We start from the raw sequence: 20,306 nt of genomic DNA on the forward strand, positions 1-20,306 counted from the left end.
TGAAATTTTCCAGGCATGAATACTGGAGTGTGTTGCCACTTCCTACTCCAGGGGCTCTTCCTGACTCAGGGATCGAACCTGGGTGTCTTGCGTCTCCTGCATTGACAGGCTGATTCTTTACCACTGAGCTACCTGGAAATCCCCACAATAGTGAATATAAGGATGTATATATAGAAGAACATTTTTTTCTGTAAATCCTTCACAGAAATTGATACTTATGAAATAAATCAGAAACTTTCCAAATTAAAAGTTTCCCATTTCCTTATCACTTAAAATAAAATCCTTACTACTGTCTTAACCATAACCTTGGTTTATAGAGATTGATCAACAAGCTGAAGAAAGTGACCAAGCCCAACAGGCACAGACCCCAGTTACCACCAGCCCATCAGCCTCAAGTACAACTTCCTTTATGAGCAGCTCACTGGAGGACACCACAACTGCCACGACTCCAGTCACTGACACAGAAACGGTGCCTGCATCTGAGTCCCCAGGAGTGATGCCCCTTAGTCTTCTCAGGTAGGGAAGTTGACCTTTAATGTCTGCTATATTGATGCCTGTGATTCTAGACACATGATTGTTTTCTTATGAAGAATGTGCCCAACTATGGCAAGGCATTCTAGAGCTAGAGGCAACCTAAGATCATATAGTCAAATTCATTTTACTGAGGTTGAAAATGCCCCCTCAGAAGTTTAATAACTTGCCCGAAGCCTCACAGCCAATTAGTGGTGGTCCCAGATCTAATCAACAGTGCCACTGAGAATCAGGTACTGTAGTACTCTATCTCCTTATAATGGTTTGTTTGGTTTTTTGCTTGCTTGTTTGGCTAGGCTTTTGAATATATTTTTTTTTTCCTTTAGAAGTATATACTGTGTTTTGAATATTAGAGCCTCAAGAAACAGCGTAACTACAGGAAAATAATTTTCTTTTCTCAGATATTTTCTTTTTAAGCGTATAATTCTTTAAGTGTACTTTTATTCTTTCTGAAAAGATCAAACAAATCTGCTCTTCACATGAAAGAGCATGTCTGATGATTCTTCTTCAGCCAAACCTATTTTCTGGACTTGTAAATTCCAAAGAATGTTTGTTTCTTTTTTTGCTTCAGTTTGCCAGAGGTTTAGACAAAATGAAAACCTTTTTTTTTCTTTTCCAAATGAAAACCTTTAAGGGAACATCCTTGGAGAGAGACTGTTTTGTGACCTCTTTTAACTAGGGCTTAAGTGAAATTAAGGGAAGCAGAATGTTTACTTTCCCTTTTCTTATTTCTTTCCCCCCTTCCATTAATTGACAGCTCCATTAATTTCCAGTGTGAGACTGACCTCTTAAGAGAGTAGGAGAGTGGTTGTTATTGTAATGATGGTAAAATTTTGTTGTACTCAAGAGCCATCTGGGAGGCTTTCTAAAGCTCTGGGGCTGTATCTCCCAGCAAGTCACGTTCAGTAGGTCCAGTGTGGTGCCTAGTTTGCCTATGAATTAAGTCTCTGTGATTCTGATGCAGTGAGCTTCAGCCCACAGAATAAAAATTATTGTTCTAGTTTTTTTTAAGGCAGAAGTAGTGTTAATCCTAGTAGCTATACCAGTGGCCAGTCCCCACACGTTGCCTATCTCTTAGTCTCTCTTAAGTTAACACAGCTCCAGGAATTACTTCTGTTTGAGAAAGGAGGAAAAGAGGATATTTTAATATGTGTTTTAATCCTTCTGGCAATTAAGAACTCAAGGCTGGCTGATTCATGTCAATGTATGACAAAAACCACTACAATATTGTAAACTAATTAGCCTCCAACTAATAAAAATAAATGGAAAAAAAAAAAAAAAAAAAAAGAATTCAAGGCATCAGCAGAGGATCAGTAGCACTGTAACTCTTTGTTGCCCTGAAACTCACAGGCATGGGATTCAGTGGTAAAATAATGCTCCCTTGCCCCTAGAGGCATTCACCAACCCTGTGACTCCTTCTTTCCTTTTAGTCTGCATTTACCTCATATTGGCTGGGACTGTGTTAGTAGAGTTGCAGTTGTCTCGCTTGGCTCACCATCATTTAACATGAGAAAAATCAGGGAACAGCTGCCATCATCATATCATAGTTACTTGACTGGGTTGACAGTGCTTTTTTGGTGCTTAAAAAGTTGTCATTAGTTCTGTTGGGCAAATCTAAAGAGCAGCAGTCAGTGAGGATCTTCCTGGCCTTTATTCTTTAGCTAGTATCTGCCTTCTCAGCCTAAAAGGGGTTACTTCTGTACTTTTATCCGTCCACACTGCTGACATTCATATACTGTTTTTCATTTGTGTTGTGTGACTAGGCACTTATCTTTTGTTTCCATAACTTACCTATAAACTATTACTTTGAATTCATGTGAATACTTTCATGACTAGCTAGTAAATGTATATATCTGAAGTAACTATAAATTATCTATCTTTAAAAGTCTTCTTTATTGTGTAACTACAATATGCCTACCAAAATATTCCTGTCATCTTAGTATTGTAATTGAAGGAAAGCTCCACAAAGGCAGAGATTTTTAAAAAATCTATTTTCCTGATTTCTATATTCTCCCTACTTGTCACGTCGCTTTCATTTTGCTTGAACAAATGAAAAGGTGTTACTACTTTTATAGTAAAAACATCCTATGAGATAATGATTTTTAAAACTGCAGAGTCTATCTTCCCTCTCCCCAGTTAAACTATAGCCAACTTGTGTAGTTTTTCCAGGTTGCATATTTCTATAAGGAGATTGTTATGTATATATTATTTTCTAATTGGATTTCTATGCTAACCTTTATTGTTTCCTTAAAGGCAAATGTTCTCTAGTTACCCAACTACCACTGTGCTTCCCACACGTCGTGCACAGACTCCTCCAATATCATCCTTACCAACCTCTCCTTCTGATGAAGTAGGAAGAAGGCAAAGCTTAACTTCTCCTGATTCCCAGTCAGCAAGGCCAACCAACCGCACAGGTGCGTGTGCTGTCATGCACTTTGACACCCAGACCTTGGCATTCCATATGTGTGGGACTTGATTATGTGGGCATTGTGTTTTGTCTTCACTAAAAGTGATTTTTTTTTAACTTTTTGTTTTGTATTGGCATATAGCTGATTAACAATGTTGTGGTAGTTTCAGGTGAACAATGAAGGGACTCAGCCATATATATATATGTTTCCATTCTCCCCCAAACCCCTCTCGCATCAAGGCTTCCACATAGCATTGAGCAGAGTTCCATATACTATACAATAGATCCTTGTTGGTTATCCTTTATTTTTTTATTGAAGGATAGTTGCTTTATAGAATTTTGTTGTTTTCTGCAAACCTCACATGAAGCAGCCATAGGTATACATACATTCCCTCCTTTTTGAACCTCCCTCTCCCATCTCCCTCCCCATCCTACCGCTCTAGGTTGTTACAGAGTTCCCTGAGTCATGCAGCAAATTCCCACTGGCTGTCTATTTTACATATGGTAATGTAAGTTTCCATGTTACTCTTTCCATACATCTCACCCTCTCCTCCCCTCTCCGCATGTCCATAAGTCTATTGTCTATGTCTGTTTCTCTACTGCTGCCCTGTAAATAAATTCTTCAGTACCATTTTTCTAGATTCCGTATATATGCATCAGAATATGATATTTATCTTTCTCTTTCTGACTGAGGTCCTACTCTGTAGTTCGGCATGTCAGTCACTTAAAGGGGCATGCTGGGTGGGGTCCTACTCTAGTTTCGTGCATCAGCCACTTAAAGGGGCACTCTAGGTGGAGTCCTCCTCTAGTTCCATGCATCAGTCACTTAAAGGAGCACGCTGGATGGGGTCCTCCTCTAGTTCCGTGCATCAGTCACTTAAAGGGGGCACTCTGGGTGGGTCCTCCTCTAGTTCCGGGCATCAGTCACTTAAAGGGGCACTCTGGGTGGGTCCTCTTCTAGTTCCTGGCATCAGGCACTTAAAGGGGCACTCTGGGTGGGTCCTCCTCTAGTTCCGAGCATCAGTCACTTAAAGGGGCACTCTGGGTGGGGTCCTCCTCTAGTTCCGGGCATCAGTCACTTAAAGGGGCACTCTGGGTGGGTCCTCCTCTAGTTCCGGGCATCAGTCACTTAAAGGGGCACTCTGGGTGGGGTCCTCCTCTAGTTCCGGGCATCAGTCACTTAAAGGGGCACTCTGGGTGGGTCCTCCTCTAGTTCCTGGCATCAGGCACTTAAAGGGGCATGCTGGATGGGGTCCTCCTCTAGTTCCGTGCATCAGGCACTTAAAGGGGCATGCTGGATGGGGTCCTCCTCTAGTTCCGTGCATCAGGCACTTAAAGGGGCATGCTGGATGGGGTCCTCCTCTAGTTCTGTGCATCAGACACTTAAAGGGGCATGCTGGGTGGGTCCTCCTCTAGTTCCATGCATCAGGCACTTAAAGGGGCATGCTGGGTGGGGTTCTCCTCTAGTTCCATGCATCAGGCACTTAAAGGGGCATGCTGGGTGGGCTCCTACTCTGTTGTTCAGTGTGTCAGGTGTTTAATGGGCCAACCTTTCTGTTGCTCAGCTGCCCTTGCTGGCGTGAGGAGGGAAAGAGGCTATGGTAATGGCTCCATCCCCTACACGTGACCCAGCAGTATTGCCTTGCTTCCATGGCTGCCCACCTCTGCTCCACAGGCAATTCCCACCACAAGCTCCTCCCTCACCTCCCCTCGATCTGTCTCTCCGCAGTCAGTAGCAGCTCTCACCCTGACATTCCTCCACAGTCCCTAAACTCCAGCTCCCAGCCTCCACGCCTTCCAGGGGACCTGCGTCCCTGTCCTGGTTATGTATGGCTGAGGCAAGGACTGTCTGATTCTCATTCCATTTAGGCTGCCATAGATGAGCTGTTTCACTCTCAGCCTTAGATGTTTCTTCTCTGACTCAGACAATTGCCCTGATGTGGGTATGGGACCCCTGCTTCAGTTTCCCAACCCGCTGAGGGCAGGTCCAGTCCTACTAACTCTCCTGTTTTCCCCCCTAGTTTTGAGTGGTTCTATATATTCTTTTCAGCTGATCAGGTACTCCCATCTCTTTTCAGCTGGTGTTCTGTGTGCTCTTGTATGTCTGAAGGTATATTCCTGATGTATCTGTGTAGAGAGATACACTCCACGTCCACCTACTCCTTTGCCATCTTGTTCTCCAAGTTAGTTATCCATTTTAAATATAGCAGTGTGTACGTGACATCCCAAACGCTTTAACTTGTCCCTTCCTCTTGGCAACTGTAAGTTCATTTTCTAAGTCTTTGAGTTTCTTTCTGGTGCTTTTAATTAAAGGGAATCCTCCTCATCAAACTGAGCTGTCTTCTCTGAATTGAAGCTGTAGATTGAATTATGCCTTTTTTATAGAGAAATTGTAAGTGTTAGTTGCTCAGTCATGTTGACTCTTTGCAGCCCTGTGGACTGTAGCCCACCAGGCTCTTCTGTCCGTGGATTTCTCCAGGCAAGAATCCTTGAGTGATTAGCCATTCCCTTCTCTGGGGTATCTTTCTGACTCAGGGATTGAACCCAGGTCTCCTGCATTGCAGGCAGATTCTTTACCATATGAGCCACCAGGGAAGCACCCAAAGGTCTTGGGAAATTCAGTGTGTTTTTCCCTTCATATTGTAGATTTCTAGAAGTTTTTGTGTATTTTTTTTTTAATTTTCCATGTCTGTTTAACATACTCTGTCTTTCCTCTACCTTATGGAATACATGGAATAACAGTTCTCATTATTAGAACAGTTATGTTCTGTGAACACAGAATTAGCAAAAACGGAGCCACTATTTCTGGTGAAAATACAGGGCTAGTTTTTTGCGAGCTTCTGATCACACTCTTGTCAACGGATCAAAATACAGCCTTATTTTATGTGTGTTTCAATTTAAATACACCATATTTAATATAATGTATTGTTGATTCATTAGCATTGAACTCATGGTCAGGAGCACTATTAACTCATGCCTGTGTGAAGCTTAACATATATTTTCCCCATAAGGCACATTGTAGCCTTCTTGCACTTAGGAACACTAGATAGCATTTCAATACTATACTTGGAGGCTATTTTAAACAATGAAATAGCCAACAAAAAGCACAAAACATGAAAAAAAAAAAAAAGTTACACTAAATGACATGAAAAGGGTACTTGTTATAGTCTGAAAAACTGAAACAAGAATACACAGCATCACCTTGTGTGACCTTAGCTTGAAATAAATGCATCAGGAGACTGAATCTTTTGGTCATCCTGTGCATGTGAATGACTATGAAAGTGCCATGAGTATTGATTTTGGAGTTATAAATCAATTTTAATGAGTAAATTATTGGCAGATATGGAATCCACAAATGAGAGTCAACTGTATTTATGGTATCTGTTTTAGTATCTGTTGTACTTAATTTATCAATTCTCTCATTTATAGGTCTGTTTCTAGTAACTAATTTATCTCTTCGTTTTCAATTGTGCTTTCTTGATTCTTTGCATGTTTGGTAACTTTTTATTGGATACCAGACATCTAGTTGAATGCTAGATATTTTGTACTTCTGTAATTGTACTTTAACTTTGTTCTAGAATACAGTTAAGTAACTTGAAAACAATTGGATTCTTTCAAGACTTCCTTTTAAGCTTTGTTAGGTGGGACCAGGACAACCTTCAGTTTGTTTAGTATTCTATCCAGTGCTTTATGCCTCATTATTACAAAGTTTTTTTTTTATTCTGGCTTGTTGTAACACAGATGCTTCTCAACCTTATATGAGCTCTAAGGATTGTTCTGCCTGCTGCTTCTGGGTGATTCTTTCCCTGACTTTGGATAGTTGTTGTATTAGCATTAGCTGGAAGACTTGAGGTGACGAGGACCCTCTGCACATTTATGGAGTTCTCTGTGTAGCTTTCTTCTTTTCACACAGATGAAAAGAGTATCCTACCCTGGTATCTGGTATCCTACCCTGTTCATTCTAGCCACCTTTGAATCTGTACTTTGTCGCCACCATTCAGAGAGACTCCTAAGTTTAGCTTGAATTTGCCTTCCCTGATCTGCAGGTTTGGAAATTTTTTCCAGGCCGTAAGCTAAGGCAGTTTTACATCTTGCCTCATTTGATTTCCTTCTTTCAGGAATTACTGTCCCACACTGCCTATTCATCTGCAGACTATTTGATAATTTTTGTCTTTTTTTTTAGTTGCTTAAGGTGAGGGTAAATCTAGCCTTTGTTATCTTTCATGGCAAGAGGGTGAACTTCAACAGATACATCAGGGCTATCACCACGGTAGCAGTAATGACTTTTTTTCTAAGCAAAAATAAGAATTATAGTCTTCCCTCCTTCCCTTCTTCCTTACTAATCCAATTCAAAAGCTGTTAAGTGAGGCCAGTCTAGGCAGGCATTCATGCCAGCAGGCTAAGGGAGGTGTGTGGCATGGTAGACCAGAGTGGGTTGTCAGAGCCAGATTTGGGTGAAAAAAACTTCTGTGTGTGGAGTGGCCTGGCATAGAGCTTTTGAGTCCAGCTGGGGTGAGGAAGTGTCCTCACGGTCTGGCACTAGGTGTCAGAGCCATGTAGGTTGAAGAGGGCCTCCACTGGCAACTGTCCACTGAGAGAGCCTTGAAGCAGTGATGCTTCAATAGCAGTACACACACCTAGTGCCAAAATCCTATCTTCTAAATACTATTCTCTATAAGAAGGAACCTTGATCTTCTGAGAGAAGTGGCACTTCAGGTCTGAGTATGAGATGAGTGTAGAATGACTTGTGCCACTAAGTGGTGGAATACTCAGAGAATGATGGGCACAGGCCTGAAGGACATAGAAATTAGAATGGAAGGGCATCCACTGGCCAAATCTGGGAGATTTGGGACATAAAAAACAATAATTATACTAACAGATAATAAGTTGTGAATGCAATAAGAATCCATAATCATATGAAAAAGGAGGAGCTTTGCTTTAGAGTGGAATACCAACTGATGAATCTGAAAGCACTGGTGGACTTTAAAATACCATCATTTGTCAGCTATCATAATGATAATTAATTCAGCCAGTAAACAAATGAAAGTGGAAGTGTTAGTCCCTCAGTCTCATCCAACTCTTTGCAACCCCAGGGACTGAGCCCACCAGGCTCCTCTGTCGATGGGATTCTCCAGGCAAGAATACTGGAGTGGGTAGTCATTCCCTTCTCCCGGGGACCTTCCTGACCCAGGGATTGAACCTGAGTCTCTACCATTGCAGGTGGATTCTTTACTGTCTGAGCCACCAGGGAAACCCCAATATAGTAAATGCTGAGTGAAACTTTGATGAAGAATAAGATATTTACATATTCTCAGAGTTTCTTCTCCACAAATACTTATTAATTACAAAGGAAAAGAAAGAGTTAACTTTACAGTGGAGAAACCTGGCAGGTACCAGCTTAACTCAAGTAATCAAAGTTAACATCATCAGTAATGAGACAAAATAAAATCATGGGCCATCTAATAGAATGCAGTAAGAAGGCAACATCAGTTCTGTGATACTCCTGCCAAAAAGCACAACCTGAATCTAGTCATGAGGAAATAGCAGATACCAGATTGAGGGACTTTCTACCCTGTAACTGGCCTGGAATCTTCTAAATATCAAAGTGATTAAAGGAGGCTGAAGAGACATGAAAAATTAAATGTAAAGATTATCCTGGATAGGATCCTTTGCTGTAAAAAACATTATCAGGACTTTCCTTGAAACTAGAATCTGGATTAGATGATAATTGTGAATTTCCTGACTATGATAGTTGCATTGTGGTTATGCAGGAGAATGTTGTTATTTGTAGCAGTGATGTATTAGTATATTCAGGGAAGATGGAACATTATGTCTTTTACTTATTCTCCAGTGGTTCAGGGGTAAAAGAATTTTTTGTACTATTCTTTAAAATTTCTGTAAAATTAAAAATTTTTTGTAAATAGGAAACTTTTTAAAAGAAAATATTAACCATTGTTTTCAGCAGGTTTATTTCATAATAGCTGGTTTATCTTTAAGAAAAACTAAAAAAAAAAACAACCTTAAGAAGCTCTATCAAATTTAATCACATTCAATTAGTAAATTCTTTAACATTTCATTAAATTTGGACAGTATTAAGAAAATTGGGAATTATGGTCACTAAAGGAACACTTTTTACTCGTGGTATATAGTGATATTTAGGACTTTACCTCTCTTTCTTTTGTTTCAGCCTTGTCAGACCCAAGCAGTAGACTTTCAACTTCTCCTCCTCCTCCAGCGATTGCGGTACCCTTGTTAGAAATGGGGTTCTCTCTCCGGCAGATTGCGAAAGCCATGGAAGCCACAGGTACTGTAATTTTAAGTATCAGTATATGCAGATATAGGAAGCATCATCTTTATTAAGGGCAATATGTTTTTTAAGAGGCCATAAAGCTTAATAAGATTTTTAATACAAGATTTAATTATAGTTGCATCATAGCAGGCACTCTTAAACTGATAACAGAAATAATTATTTTGCCCAAAGTCAATACTCGACCTTTTTTCCACCCATTCAGGTGCTCGAGGCGAGGCTGATGCCCAGAACATCACCGTCCTTGCCATGTGGATGATAGAGCACCCTGGGCACGAAGATGAGGAGGAGCCCCAGTCAGGCAGCACAGCTGACTCAAGGCACGGAGCAGCAGTTGCAGGCAGTGGTGGGAAGTCAAATGATCCCTGTTATTTGCAGTCACCAGGAGACATACCGTCAGCTGATGCTGCTGAAATGGAGGAAGGCTTTAGTGAAAGGTGAAATTCCAATTTCCATATTCCTGTTCTATGTGTTATAAATGGTGCCTCAAGAGCCCCACTTATGTTCCTTCATAGGTGCTTCCAATGTATAAAGTTGATAACTAGAGATATATGAAAAGATGGACATTTCAGTTACAAGTTTATGTTTATGTGAAGGGTAAAAATGACATGACAGATCTTGACTTGAATGATATTTTTATGAAAATAAGGAAATAATTTTAATATAAAGTTGCTGAAAAGAACAAACTAAAAACTGTTTATTCTGAAATAAACATGTTGATAAAATATTATTATATGTTAAATAACTAGAATGTTCATTTTTATATAATTGATTTAATGCATTCAGTAGAAATCTTTGTGTCTGTTAATATAGGTTTATATTTTCATCTCATCTTTAGTTTTTAATATCGAATGCAATACACCCTTTTTTAAAGTTGCAAAACAAATTCTGTAATAATGCCTAGCCTGAAAAGAAATGGAGACACGAATATAACATTGTAAAGCAATTATCATGCAATTAAAAATAAAATGTAAAAGCTATTCTGTAATTCTTTCTAAAATGCTCCTTATTCAGCACTTCTTATGACTTTAAATCTTCATTTCATTTTAGTTCATGAAGTCATACTGGGGCTTGTGTCTTATATTAATCTGCAGGCTTTTTCTGACAAGCTCAGTGAATATTTCCATAGCTTATTTTGAAATATCTGTTGCTCCAAGGCAAGGATTCCCAGTCATTTCAGATTTTAAGTATATAATCATTTAAGATTTATTTAAGGCTATTGACCTCATTTGAATTTAAACTTGTATTTCATGGTTGGTATATTTCAAAATCAGATAACATTACTGCTCAGAGCAATATGACATTTATAACTTAGGAACCTTGCCGAGCACAAAAGATATATTTCAAAATTTTATCATAAACATATTGTTCTTGATAATATTTGGAGGAAAACGTACTGCAACCAAGTTAGTACCTGTGTTTTCTGTTCATGATGATTTTCTAAAATATGCATTACTTTCAAACTTGCACTTTTAGTGCTGATAATCTGGATCATGCAGAGAATACAGCTTCTGGAAGTGGACCACCAGCTAGGGGTCGCTCAGCAGTAACAAGAAGGCACAAGTTTGATTTAGCTGCTCGAACATTGCTAGCAAGAGCAGGTAAGTATATGTTTCACATCCTTCTCTTGGTGAAAGTATTATATAGTTTGTTTATATTTTAAAGTCAATGTAAAAGAAACATTAAAGAAGATGTAGATTAATAATACTAAATATTCAGTACCTCCACATTCAAAGAGCAACTATTGCATATTACTTTCTATTCATTTATATAATTTTATTTAATTTAAATCACAGCATACATTCATAAATTTGTTTTTAAGTTCCCTCTGGATGCAGAAGGCTTTAGTAGTCACTTGTAGATACTGAGAAATTTCATAAATGCTCTCTCTGCCCTCAAGAAACATAATTTAAGAAGTGAAAATACATGTTTAAGACATCACAGGTGAGAAAGAACTAGAAAGAGTTCTGTGCCAAGTAGGCACTGGCTTTTCTGATGTACTTTGTGGACTTCAGGGCTTCACTACTAGGTAAGGCCCTGAATAAGCAAAAATGTATTTTTCCATTACATTAGCAAATATTTTGAAAATTATGTTCTTGGCATATGAAATATGTTATAGGGAATATATTTTCCAAACTGAAATCTAGAATATATTTTTTGTCAAAGCAGAGTTTAATCCTTGAATTCTTAAAACATAAATAATGATTCAGTAGTTTATAGGAACAGAGACATTGAGACTGTCCTAGAACATATAGGATGTATATTTAATATATAGTGAAAGGGACTGATTTTAAAAAACTGAAAGGATAATAACAGCCCACATTTATTTAGTGTTCTTCTGTATAAGAAACTTTATGAGATATTTTACATGGACTATCTTATTTAAACCTATCAGCAACTATGCAAGGTATGAAGGCTGTTATCCCATTTCACAGAAGAAGAAGCACATACGATAGGTAAAGTTTTTTGTTTATGATTTGGAGTCCAGTAAGTCAGCTGAGATAGGCTCTTAACCTGCGTTGTACGGCAGTTAAGAACTGGCGAAATATTTAGAATTATTTTATACATGCAAATAAAATGCCTTTCTTGTTTTGTTCTGAGCGGGGTTATACCGCTCTGTGCAGGCCCACAGGAATCAAAGTCGGAGAGAAGGAATATCTTTGCAACAAGACCCAGGGGCGTTGTATGACTTTAATTTAGATGAGGAATTGGAAATTGATCTTGATGATGAAGCGATGGAAGCTATGTTTGGACAAGACCTGACCAGTGACAATGATATTCTGGGAATGTGGATCCCAGAGGTACTGGATTGGCCTACCTGGGTGTGTGTGACTGCAGCGGGGGCTGCTCTGACTTATTTTCCTGCCCTCCTGTTCATACAGCTTACTAATAACAGCCTTGCCTAGAGTTGTAACACTCTGAAAAGTCTGACATCTCATCCTGAAGTTTGGGGCTCTAACACTTGAGGTTACTTTGATACCTACAATCTAATAAGAAAAAGTCTCTCTTGTTGCTTTCTCTGTGCGATTTTATTGCTTCTCTCCCCAGACTGGATGAATAGAGCCATATTGTGATCATTTGCTTCTAATATCAAAGATAGATTCCAAAATAAGCATCCGATCCCAATCAACTCTGCTGGGTATTCAACATGGCTGCTGTGCTTATCTTGCTATTGAATGCATGCTCTTCTCCTTCATAGGTTCTGTTTAATCACTGTAGTGCCTCATTCTAGGAGCCAGTGCCACCTAGATCTTGTAAATATGTCCATCAAAGGGCAGGGTACATGGTGGGTTTGTGTGTTTACATTGTTTAGCATTACACTTTTTGTAGCAGGGAAACTGAGAAGTTCACAAGTGTAAGTTTTATAGGGAAGATCATATACCATATTGACTTAATAAGATAAATTAATCTAATGACTTCTTAGAAATTCAGAAAATAGATGTGCATGTTATGATCAGATAAAAGTTTTCATTGGAGGGATTTTAAATAATTGAGATGAGGCAGATTGTTTTTATTAATATTTTTTTTCTCAGTAGTATAGTCAGTTACTTTTATTGTCACTTAGTATGAGGAATGGGCAAAGAACACCTTCAGACTGTGTGATCTGAATTTTGATTTGTTATAGCTTTGATAAACATTTTGCAAATATTCCAGCATATATAAACAAGTAGTTTAATATAAATGATCTGTTTACCTCTTCTTAATTTTATGTTAACTTGACTGATCATGTACTATGAAATCATTTTGTGCAGCATGTTTGTGAATCTGAAGACAGGGAAGAAGTGGTGGTGTGTGAGCTGTGTGAATGCAGTGTCATCAACTTCAATCAGCACATGAAGAGAAATCACCCAGGATGCGGGCGCAGCGCAAACCGCCAGGGCTATCGCAGCAACGGCTCCTATGTGGATGGCTGGTTCGGTGGTGAATGTGGAAGTGGAAATCCATACTACCTGCTATGCGGCAGCTGCAGGGAAAAGTACTTAGCCCTGAAGACCAAATCCAAGGCAACAAGTTCTGAAAGGTACCTTGAAACTGTGTAGATATCCAGGCCCTCTGGCTGAAGTATTTAAAGTATCTCTCATTAAGACATGGGGATTGTAGTTTTCTTCATGTGAGGAGTTACCTGAAATGGCAACCCACTCCAGTACTCTTGCCTGGAGAATCCCATGGATGGAGGAGCCTGGTGGGCTACAGTCCACGGGGTCGCACAGAGTCGGACACGACTGAGCGACTTCACTTTCACTTTATTTATTTCCTTTATAAAGTCCTATGATTGCTGAATTAGATACAGGGATGAGGGAGGTGGAAGAATTCAAGTTCCTGCCAGAGGTGGCAGTCTGTAGTCTGGGAACAGTGGTATGGCCTCAGGTCCTTCACTGGAGTTTGACTGTATTAATTTTAAATTTGTTAACAAATTGTGTTAACCTTGCTTTAACCTTCAGGAGGCTTATGTTCCTTTTTTTCCTTTGGTGTTTTTCACCATATTTTTGACATCTTGATTAAGGTCTTGTTTCTTGATTAAAAAAATAGACTATTTAAACAAGCTTCCATGAAAATATTACTTCTTTATATTCCTAAATAGCAATTAATTTGCTAATGAGTAAGTTTTTGCCCTTACTGTCAACTATTAAAACCCTTAAAGTGTTCTGGAATAGGCTTTGATTAAAAGATTTATGTAGGGGACTTCCCTGCTGATCCAGTGGTTAAGAATCCACTTGCCAATGTAGGGAGCATGGGTTCAATCCCTGGTTCAGGAAGATTCCACATGCTGCAGAGCAGCCGAAGCTCATGTGCCCCAGCTGCTAGACCCTGAGCACGCTAGGGCTTGCGCCCTGCAACAAGAGGAGCCACTGCGGTGAGACGGGCGTGCACTGCAGTGAGGGGCAGCCCCCGCTCACCGCAACTGGAGAAAGCCCACATGGAGCAGTGAAGACCCAGTGCAACCAAAAATAAATAAATTGGGGGGAAAAAAGATTTATGTTGGTCACCCAGAAACCTCCACAGTTATTTGATAAAATAATCACTGATTTTGTAAACACCTACATACCAGTAGTTTTTATTACATTAGCCCATAACATGAAGGGACTTCCCAGGTGGCGCCTGGTGGTAAAGAACCCACCTGCCAATGCAAGGAGACACAGGAGACCTAGTTTCGATCCCTCGGTATGGGAAGATCCCCTGGAGGAGGAAATGGCAACTCACTCCAGTATTCTTGCCTGGAGAAACCCATGGACAGAGGAGCCTGGCAAGCTACAGTCTATGGAGTTGCAAGGAGTCGGACATGACTGAGCGACTAACACTTTCACTTTCCATAACATGAAACATACTTTTTTATTTTGTGTTGCTTTATTAATGACCTTTTAAAATGTCCTAATGACATAATTTTCACTTTGGAGTAGTAATTGTTTTATATGAAAACACAATGTTCTTTGTGTTTGGTGCAGGTACAAAGGACAAGCTCCAGATCTTATTGGCAAGCAGGACAGTGTGTATGAAGGTAGTTGTTTTGAGAACCTCTTTATGTCACATGTATTTTTGTATGTACCTTCTACTTAATATCTGTTACTAAAACTTAGCCTTCATATGTTTCTTTGTATTTACATACACGTCGTCAACTTAAACTTCCCCCCAAAAGTTCAAGATAGTATATGATAGCAATAGCCCTAGTTTTAAAAATCAAGGGAAAAAGACCTGGGTTCTAATATTTTCCCACAGAATGTTAATTTCTGTGTGGCATGTATATTTTTTCAAAGTAGGTAAAGTATGAAGTATTAATACATTTTTAATTTTCATCCTAATTGTGGAAAGTAAAAAATGAAGTAAGCATCAGTTTATCTGCAGCATTCTTTTATTTGGAATAACTCATTTCCTAATGATCATGGACAGGGTCGATTACTCCTTGTTGGCCCCATAACAATATTTTTTTTTAGTTGAAACTTCCATGACCAACTGTAACATGTGCTATTGGTTTAAATGGATTTGCTCTCACTCCCTTTCCCTTAGTCCCACTGTGACTCCAGAGTGCAGTTTAGTTGGGTCACCAGGAGATGGTGCTATATTTTATTTTGTAGGCACTGACTAGGCTTTCAATCCATCTGCATTTTAGACCTATCTCACAATAACCATTGCCAGCAGGGTTGTGTCGTGTTTATATTTACATACCATCCATTTCTTTATTTAAACTCCAGAAGACTGGGACATGTTGGATGTTGATGAAGATGAAAAGCTAACGGGTGAAGAAGAGTTTGAATTACTTGCTGGCCCTCTTGGTTTAAATGACCGCCGCATTGTACCAGAACCAGTTCAGTTCCCTGACAGTGATCCATTAGGAGCATCAGTAGCAATGGTAACAGCAACCAACAGTATGGAAGAGACTCTGATGCAAATAGGTAAACTGGTAATGCTGATTGGCATGGATTTTATAGAGTCTATATTAATTTGCTTCTTAGAAAAGTAAATAATAAAGGTAGAAGTTAATAATAATGAGCTCAATATTTTCTATCCCATCAACTATATTTAGCCAGGTATTTTAATGTTTTGAAGGTGTAATGCAATATTAACTTCTGATTCTTTTGTTTTTATAAAATATTCAAGTGATAAAAAGAATTTATAAAATGCATAGTTTTGTTTTTTTTTAACTTTGTGTTAAGAGAAACCAGGAAACAAAAACTATTTTGTAGTATTTTTTAATTTGGGTGACACTTTATGAAATACTAAATATGTACTCAAAGCATATTTTTAAAACTATATTTTTTCTGTATTTGTTAATATCAGTGGAAGAGATACATGAGCAAAAATAAATAAAACCAGAAAAATTCAAGAATCATATTTTTCCTATAGTTAGTTATTGACTTAGAAATATCTCTTTCTCCGTAACCATTTTCTATATAACAAAGTTTTATGGATGAGCAAAATACATTGATTTGCTTTATTTCCTAGTAGCCTAGAACCTGGCTACCTAGGGAAAATTTTTCAGTAGTTTGGCTATTTTTTTCCTTACTTTCTTGAAAACTGAACAAAATCTTACATTTTTCAGGTTGCCATGGCTCTGTAGAAAAGAGTTCCTCTGGGAGAATAACATTGGGTGAACAGGCGGCTGCCTTAGCAAATCCTCATGACCGGGTGGTTGCTTTAAGGAGAGTGACAGCTGCTGCTCAGGTTCTTCTGGCCAGAACCATGGTCATGAGAGCTCTGTCTCTTCTCTCAGTCAGGTAAGTGTTATTTTGTGTCAAAAGATACTAAGTTAGCTTCTGGTACATATTGGACAGGAGTCTGGTATTGTTTGGGAAGAAGAAATAGAAGTTTTAGAAACTTGAATAACTTGAATAACTACTGTTGAATGAAAGAAATTAGCCAGTAGTCATCATTATTATTCAGTCAGTCTTTTTGGGTCTTTTTGGCAGAAAATATTGCCGTTAAAGTAACTGAGTTACTGCAAACATTTTATTATCTGAAATGGGAAACTAAGACCATTGATCCATTTGGTGTAGGGTAAAACTTGAAGGTTGAGTGAGTTTTTCTGCAGAGTTTACCAACTGTATAGCTAAGACAGCCTGCATATTGTGGAGGCTCCTGTTGTGTTCATTCTGTGGAGTGTAATGTTAAAAAAGGGAAGAGAACAAAGAATACCTAAAAGACATCCATTTAAGAAATGATTAAATAGGGATATTTAACAATAAATCAACGAAGACAGAAGGACCCTGAAAGAAACTCAAAATTTAAATGAGACTATATGATGTTGGCTCAAGAATAGACAGTTTGGTCTATGGAAAATGAACTTCAGAAACTGACTCATACGTGTAGATTAACATTTGATTTATAGTTTGATTTATGACAATGCTTACATTGCAGAGCAATGAGGAAAGGATAATCTTTTCAATAACTTGGGCTAGGTCAGATAGTTTATTCACTTCGGCAAAAAAAATGAGTCTTGGCTCCAGCCTCAAACTATATAAAGCCAGTATTTTCAAGTGACTTTTTGGTGTAAGTGTAAAACATAAATCAGTAACATTTCTGTAAAATAACGAAGATTTTATTCTTGATCTTGGAACAAGCAGAGATTTCTTAAGTCAAAAAAGGCATTCACTTTAAAGAAAAGAAATGATAAATTGGACTACATTAAAAAAGAACTTTTGTTCAGCAAAAGTCATTCAGGAAGTAAAAAGTCAGAAAGTGGAAAAAAAAAAAAAAAAAAGCCCTGGAATGGGAGGTGATCTTAGCAATGCATATAACCAACAAAATATATAAAGTTTCTTACAAACCAATAAGAGACAGAAAAAGAAAAATGGACACAATACAAAACAATATAAAAGATCTTGAAATGGTCAATAAACATGAACAAAAAAATGTTCAGCCCCATTACTCTTCAGAGAAATGAAAGTAGGATCTGACTACACACCCATCAAAATGGCTAAAATTTAAAAGATTGAGGGGAGAAAAGTGATCATGAGGATGTGAAACATCTAGACCTCTCATACACTGCTAGTGTAAAAATAAATTAGGATAGTTACTTTGGAAAACTCTTAGATAGTACCAGCTGAAAGTGAGTATTAATGTACTTATGACTAAGAAAAACACTTCTGGGTATGTATCCAACAGATGTGCTTACATATGTGTTCCCAAAGATGTGGGAAAGAACATTCATGGCAGTGCTGTTCATAATAGCCCCATGCTCTCATCTGTATAGAGAAATGAATTATGGTAAATTTCATTTATATAGGCAGCCATATCTTTTCTTATTGCCCTGTATTGTGCTTTGCAGATATTAGTGTGTTGTTTTTTTTTAAACAACCTTTTTTAAGGTTGTGGCAGCCCTGAGTTGAACAAGTGTATTGGCACTGTTTTTCCAGTAACATGTGCTCATTTCATGTCTCTGTACCACATTTTGGTAATTCTTGGACTGTTTCAGGCTTTTTCATTATTATCATATTTGTTATGGTGATCTGTGATCAGTGATCTTTGATGTTACTGTTCCGAAAAGATTACTGAAAGCTTAGATGATTAACATTTTTTAGCATTAAAGTATTTTTAAATTGAGCTATATATTAATACATTGTTCTTTTAGGCATAATGCTGTTGTACCCTTAACAGACTACAGTATAGTGTAAGCATGACTTTTATATGCACTGGAAAACCAAAAAAGTTTGGCCTTCTTAATTGCAATATTCATTTTATTGTCATGGTCTGGAACTGAACCCACATCTCCATGTTATGCCTATGTGTCAATGAAAATGAATAACTGCTGCTAATAATGCAACAGCATGGATGAAACTTACAAGCATTATGTTGAATAAAAGAAGCCAGGCATAAGAGAATACACACTTTATTATCCTATCTATATGAAGTTCAAAAACAGGCAAAACTGATTTATGGCCTTAAACATCAGGATAGTAGTTATTTTTGAGGTCCTGGAGATTGAGAAGGGCCCAACTAGTCTTCTGGGGTGTTGGAGTGTTCTGTTTCTTGATCTGGAAGGTGGTTACATAGGTTTGTTCAGTTTGTGAACATTCATAGTTTATGAACATTCCTCTAAATTATACTTTGATAATTCAGGTATACTTCAAGTGTGTGTCGATATTTATTAAAACAAATAAAAGTTTCAATAACAGTTTCAAGGTTTTTATTTTAGGACATCTCTTACATACATACATACATACAGTAGGGCATGTGTGACTAGGATAGTGCAATTTGCCTTTTATTTTGGTTGCTGGTGCTATGGATTGTATGTGGGGCTCCAAATGGTCGCTTAAATCTATTTTCTTTATGAAAGTGTGTTCTTTTTCTGGCAGTGGTTCCAGTTGTAGCCTGGCTGCTGGTCTTGAATCTCTAGGGCTTACAGATATCCGGACTTTGGTTCGACTAATGTGCTTGGCTGCCGCAGGGAGAGCTGGCCTCTCCACCAGTCCTTCTGCCATGGCAAGCACTTCAGAACGTTCACGAGGTGGGCACAGCAAGGCCAACAAGCCCATTTCTTGCCTAGCCTACCTGAGCACAGCAGTGGGATGTCTGGCATCAAACACTCCTAGTGCTGCAAAGCTCCTGGTGCAGTTGTGTACACAGGTAGGATAGTTTTCAGTGCTTTTCTTACTGTATTGCTTATTTCCAATCAACTCTTAAAGAAACTTGTGAAGTAAAAAGCTTCTTTTCCAAAATTAAAAATTAAATGTGTTTGTTCTGTTTGCCTCTTCAGAACTTGATTTCTGCTGCAACAGGTGTAAATCTAACCACAGTTGATGATCCAATTCAGCGAAAGTTTCTACCTAGCTTTCTCCGAGGAATTGCTGAAGAGAATAAGCTTGTAACCTCCCCAAATTTTGTTGTAACTCAGGCCCTTGTGGCATTACTAGCAGACAAAGGGGCCAAACTGAGACCTAATTATGATAAGTCAGAAGTTGAAAAGAAAGGTAAGTTTCATATGATTTAAATATAGTCTTTTAATCAATTAGATATATGTTTTTTTAAATGTTTCTGCATTGTTGTATGTGATGAATTATATAACAGCATATACGGTGGAAGTGACAGATTCAAGGAATTAGATTTGATAGAGTGCCTGAAGAACTGTGGTTGGAGGTTCGTAACTTTGTACAGGAGGCAGTGATCAAAGCCATCCCCAAGAAAAAGAAAGGCAAAAGCACAGAGTGGTTGTCTGAGAAGGCCTTACAAATAGCTGAGAAAAGAAGAGAAGCAAAAGGCAAAGGAGGAAAGGAAAGATATACCCATCTGAATGCAGCGTTCCAGTGAATAGCAAGGAGAGATAAGAAAGTCTTCTTCCGTAATCATTGCAAAGAAATAGAGGAAAACAATAGAATTGGAAAGACTAGGTCTTTTCAAGAAAATTAGAGGTACCAAGGGAACATTTCACACAAAGATGGGAACAATTAAGGACAGAAGTGGGATGGACCTGTCGGAAGCAGAAGATACCACTAAGAGGTAGCAAGAATACACAGGAAAACTATACAAAAAAGGTCTTCATGATGCAGATAACCTTGATGGTGTGGTCACTCACCTAGCGCCAGACATCCTGGAATTTGAAGTCAAATGGGCCTTAGGAAGCACCACTAT

The 20,306-nt window shown here is 38.4% G+C and overlaps 1 protein-coding gene across 8 annotated transcripts in view; it reads left to right on the forward strand.

The window, feature by feature from the left end:
- The window catches only part of HERC1 (HECT and RLD domain containing E3 ubiquitin protein ligase family member 1), a 202,993-nt gene that overhangs the window by 142,588 nt on the left and 40,099 nt on the right, over window positions 1-20,306 (forward strand). For 6 of the 8 annotated variants that reach the window (XM_065941924.1, XM_065941925.1, XM_065941932.1 and 3 more), the window contains exons 39-50: window positions 318-516; window positions 2,785-2,945; window positions 9,126-9,242; window positions 9,451-9,682; window positions 10,722-10,846; window positions 11,847-12,067; window positions 12,998-13,266; window positions 14,690-14,742; window positions 15,434-15,634; window positions 16,282-16,456; window positions 19,034-19,304; window positions 19,435-19,648. In XM_065941924.1, coding sequence (XP_065797996.1) covers window positions 318-516; window positions 2,785-2,945; window positions 9,126-9,242; window positions 9,451-9,682; window positions 10,722-10,846; window positions 11,847-12,067; window positions 12,998-13,266; window positions 14,690-14,742; window positions 15,434-15,634; window positions 16,282-16,456; window positions 19,034-19,304; window positions 19,435-19,648 — 2,238 coding nt within the window. The remainder of the gene's footprint in view (window positions 1-317; window positions 517-2,784; window positions 2,946-9,125; window positions 9,243-9,450; window positions 9,683-10,721; window positions 10,847-11,846; window positions 12,068-12,997; window positions 13,267-14,689; window positions 14,743-15,433; window positions 15,635-16,281; window positions 16,457-19,033; window positions 19,305-19,434; window positions 19,649-20,306) is intronic. The other 2 variants (XM_065941927.1, XM_065941930.1) reach the window with 2 other exon arrangements.

The sequence above is a fragment of the Muntiacus reevesi genome, chromosome 7 (genome assembly GCF_963930625.1).
Source record: "Muntiacus reevesi chromosome 7, mMunRee1.1, whole genome shotgun sequence".
NCBI classification, from domain to species: Eukaryota; Metazoa; Chordata; class Mammalia; order Artiodactyla; family Cervidae; genus Muntiacus; species Muntiacus reevesi.